Genomic DNA, 3,575 nt, shown 5'->3' on the forward strand with positions numbered 1-3,575 from the left:
TAGTATTTCGTGCGCACGTTATACTTATTGCGTGGCCACGAAGTAGTATTTCGTGCGCACTACTACTTCGTGGCCACAAATAAAATTTTTTTTTGACCATGTCATCAGAGGAGCTCCGTACTGTTAGCCTGCAATACCAGATACTGGACTTCTCCTCTTAAAGGGGGGTCGTTAGGCATAGAACCATAGTTCTTCTGGTTCAATTTGCATGTTTTCTAAGTTAAAACAAGGCTTTGTTTTTTGTCCACACTATACAGCTTCGAACTCATTGCTAAGTATGACATTTTGAATTGAAAAAGATTCCTGGATGGAAAGTGAAAAGTCTTTAAACTTGGAAACGAAGTCCAGTGAATTAACTTTTTTGGAATGACTATGACCTGGATGACTGAGAATCTTCACCAGAAAATCTTGTTTAAAAAAAATAGAACTACTCAAGTTAAACTGAGAACTATCACAGATCCCTCTGTTGGGTTTGATCCAACTTTGTGAAAAGTTTGACTGAAATTAATGCAACAAGAAGGGCATCTATGATCTAATGAATGCATATGTGGATAAAATAAATTCCTCAACACAGGTTTTGTTTAAGATTTGATTTATAGTAATGGTAGGATATTTCAAAAAGTTTAATCATTCTTGTTTTTTTTTTTCTGTCCCTATATTTCATCATCTCCTCCTTTGTTTCCATCTCCTCACCCTTTTCTCCATCCCAGCCAAACCCAAGAACTCGGCCAGAGCCGTGACGGTCCGGGCTGGCAGTAAATCGGTGGTGGTGGCGGAGTGTGTGGCAGCAGAAGGGAAACCGGCAGCTTCCATCAAGTGGCTGGCTTCGGTCGGCGGCAACCACTCGACGACCACCACAAACGGGCCGGACGGCACGGTGACCATCCGCAGCGAGTACAGGCTGGTCCCAACAGCAGCAGATAACGGCAGAGAGGTGACCTGCCTGGTGGACCAGCGGACGCAGGACCGGCCGTGGGCTGAAATGCTGAAGCTTTCAGTGGAGTGTAAGTAAAAGAGAACCATTACAGAGGAACAACACTTCACACTACTGTTAGGGTTGTTAAGTTTCCCCAACTTTAACCTATAAAAAAATGAAACAAAGACTGTGTAAGATTTTTCCTGAAATGCTTTGCAAAGGGGAGACAGTGTTCAACCATCAATCTCTGCATCTCCGCTTGGCTCAACACTTGCCAGGCTTTTTATTGAGCAGTCAACACATTACAACAGCAGGTGTAATGGCCTTCATACACTATTTCCAATGATGAGAGTAACATATAGAACATATAAATGATTAAAAGCAATATAAAACATATAAATGAATAAAATGATAAAAACAACAGAAATCATAATAACTCCAACAACTACAGAACCAGAACTGACCGGGTCAAAGTTGGATCAGTCTGCCTGCATCAGGCACATGCATGCCAGCTGGAAAAACAGCCAAATTATCATCAAAATTAGTTGGTAAAACCAGAACTTGGTGCACAAGTCAACATTGTAGCAGTTTTTTTTTTTAATCCAAATAATAAAACTAATGAATACGGGGTAAATTATAAACATATACACATGACTGCTCACAAAGACAATTTGGTAAATGCCCCTTTTTAAATTTCAGCTCACAAAAGAATTTTTTTCAGATATCCCCTGCATCTTATATGATTCGAGTTGAACATTTGACCTCACATTTTTGTGAAGTGTTGTTTCAGTTTGTTTGTAATCCTGAGTCATTCATCCCAGAACCCATTTTTTTGTATTCCTCTTTTCTCTTATTATGCATCAACTTTTTCAAAGAATCAGAACAACAATCGGCAAAATAACCCCTCAGCACAATGCCTCCATCACTGTGCCTGACAGCTAGAGTTCCAAAGCTCTAAAGACGAAATAAAGCTATTTTCATTTAAGCAAAATAACTCAATCTTTGTCTCATCTATCTGAAAATGTTTTCTTAGAGGACATCTAGGGTGTAAATCTGGGTCGCTGCAGATTTTAATTCAGGATGAAGGAATCCATTGTGGTGCTGGGGATTATTAATTGTTTAATTTAACAGATTAAATAAATACTAATGTCAACCTTAAATCATGAAGCCAGAGGCCCTATACCTTTATAAACACCGTTTTCAGTGTGTGTGTCTGTCCTGTCTAGCCAATATAGCTCTGGGAATTGATTTCCCACAGCTAGCTGATAGCCCAACAGCTTTGCTTTCACAGGCAGACCAGAATAACTGGATCATGACTAGATATTTGTATTTTAACATTTATTTAACATTTATTAAACGTATTTGGGGCCTCCAAATAATATCGTATACAACGGGCACAGAAAGGGTCTTTAAGAAGTTGTCTTTGCAAAACAATTTAAGAAAATTTGGTAGAATTGCTAAGAGAATAATTCAAGCTGCCTAAAGTCATTGTCTGTCCTGCGGTTGCAAACACTGAACTGATTTTATTTGATAATAAATGAAAAATAAAACATTAATAGATTAGGAGACACTTATGTTATTTTGTATGTTAGGGCATTGGCAGTAACAGTTATTAGTGGTAAGAGTAGTATGATGGATTATAGAAAACATGAGCTAGACACTGAAATCATAAAGCAGCCCTTCCTACAAAAGAACACATGGCTGCTAAAAAGAGGTGAGAGCAGAATGTCTCAAAGCTCAGATAGATGCTAATAGTCGGAGGAATCCTGCTGCCACCTTTCTGTGTTAGTTTGCTGAAGGTTGAAGGGCTTCCTGCTGCCATGGGAAGCAGATCAGTTTTGTAGGTCAGCAACGCACACATCTCACTGCCGTCCTGTTCTCAGTCTGATTCATTTTCTCATACCAATTGCTCTGCCTGGATTCCTCCCATGATTTCTTCACGTCGGCGATTTTTCAATTCCGTGTTATGAGATGCAGCTGCATGGCGCTCCTCAGCTTTCCGAGGCTCGATTTACTGTAGCGGTGTGATGCAACATGCAGACTTCAGTTACATAATCGCATGTCTTAGTTATTATTTCTCTCATTTCGCCGCCACCAAAAATATCCACACCTTCCTGCCCTTACGGCAGCTTCGTTTTTTCAAATGACATGATCCAATAGTGCAGCGTAAAAGTGTCTGCATTCCTTGCACTTCTCCAAATGTTGTCAGGTTGCACAACAAACCGCAAAGTGTTTATATCTCTTAAAACAAAGCACCGGATGATTTGAAAGAAAAGGACACTTAACTCTGGAAAGTCTGGCATGTGTTACTGATCCACCACCTTTGAGGAGATGTTTTTATTTAAAGTATACAGTTTTTTTTTTTTGGTTTAACAACATTGTTGATGTGTGCCTCATCTAACCAGATTACCTTCTTGCTATTTTTGTCTTTCTTTCAGTAATCTTTCTTTTTGCTACTTTTCCATAAAGTTAGATTTATGAAACCTAACCTCAGCAGTGGGTCTCTGCAGCTCACCCAGCGTTACGATATGCCAGTTTACTTTCCAGATCATTGTTCTCCCGTAGTAAAAATATTTCAGGTAGATTACCTGATTGTTGCTGCCTCCATCTGTCTTCTACGGTGGCCCTGAAGTGCAAACTGCAACTACAAATCTAAAAG

General features: G+C 39.5%; 1 protein-coding gene across 3 annotated transcripts in view; it reads left to right on the top strand.

Moving 5' to 3' along the window:
* LOC107086737 (nectin-2-like) overlaps positions 1–3,575 on the top strand; it is a 579,618-nt gene that overhangs the window by 291,096 nt on the left and 284,947 nt on the right. For all 3 annotated transcript variants that reach the window (XM_015377865.1, XM_015377866.1, XM_015377867.1), the window contains exon 4: positions 711–1,004. In XM_015377865.1, coding sequence (XP_015233351.1) covers positions 711–1,004 — 294 coding nt within the window. The remainder of the gene's footprint in view (positions 1–710; positions 1,005–3,575) is intronic.

This window comes from Cyprinodon variegatus, unplaced genomic scaffold (genome assembly GCF_000732505.1).
Source record: "Cyprinodon variegatus isolate N-32 unplaced genomic scaffold, C_variegatus-1.0 Scaffold160, whole genome shotgun sequence".
NCBI lineage: Eukaryota > Metazoa > Chordata > Actinopteri > Cyprinodontiformes > Cyprinodontidae > Cyprinodon > Cyprinodon variegatus.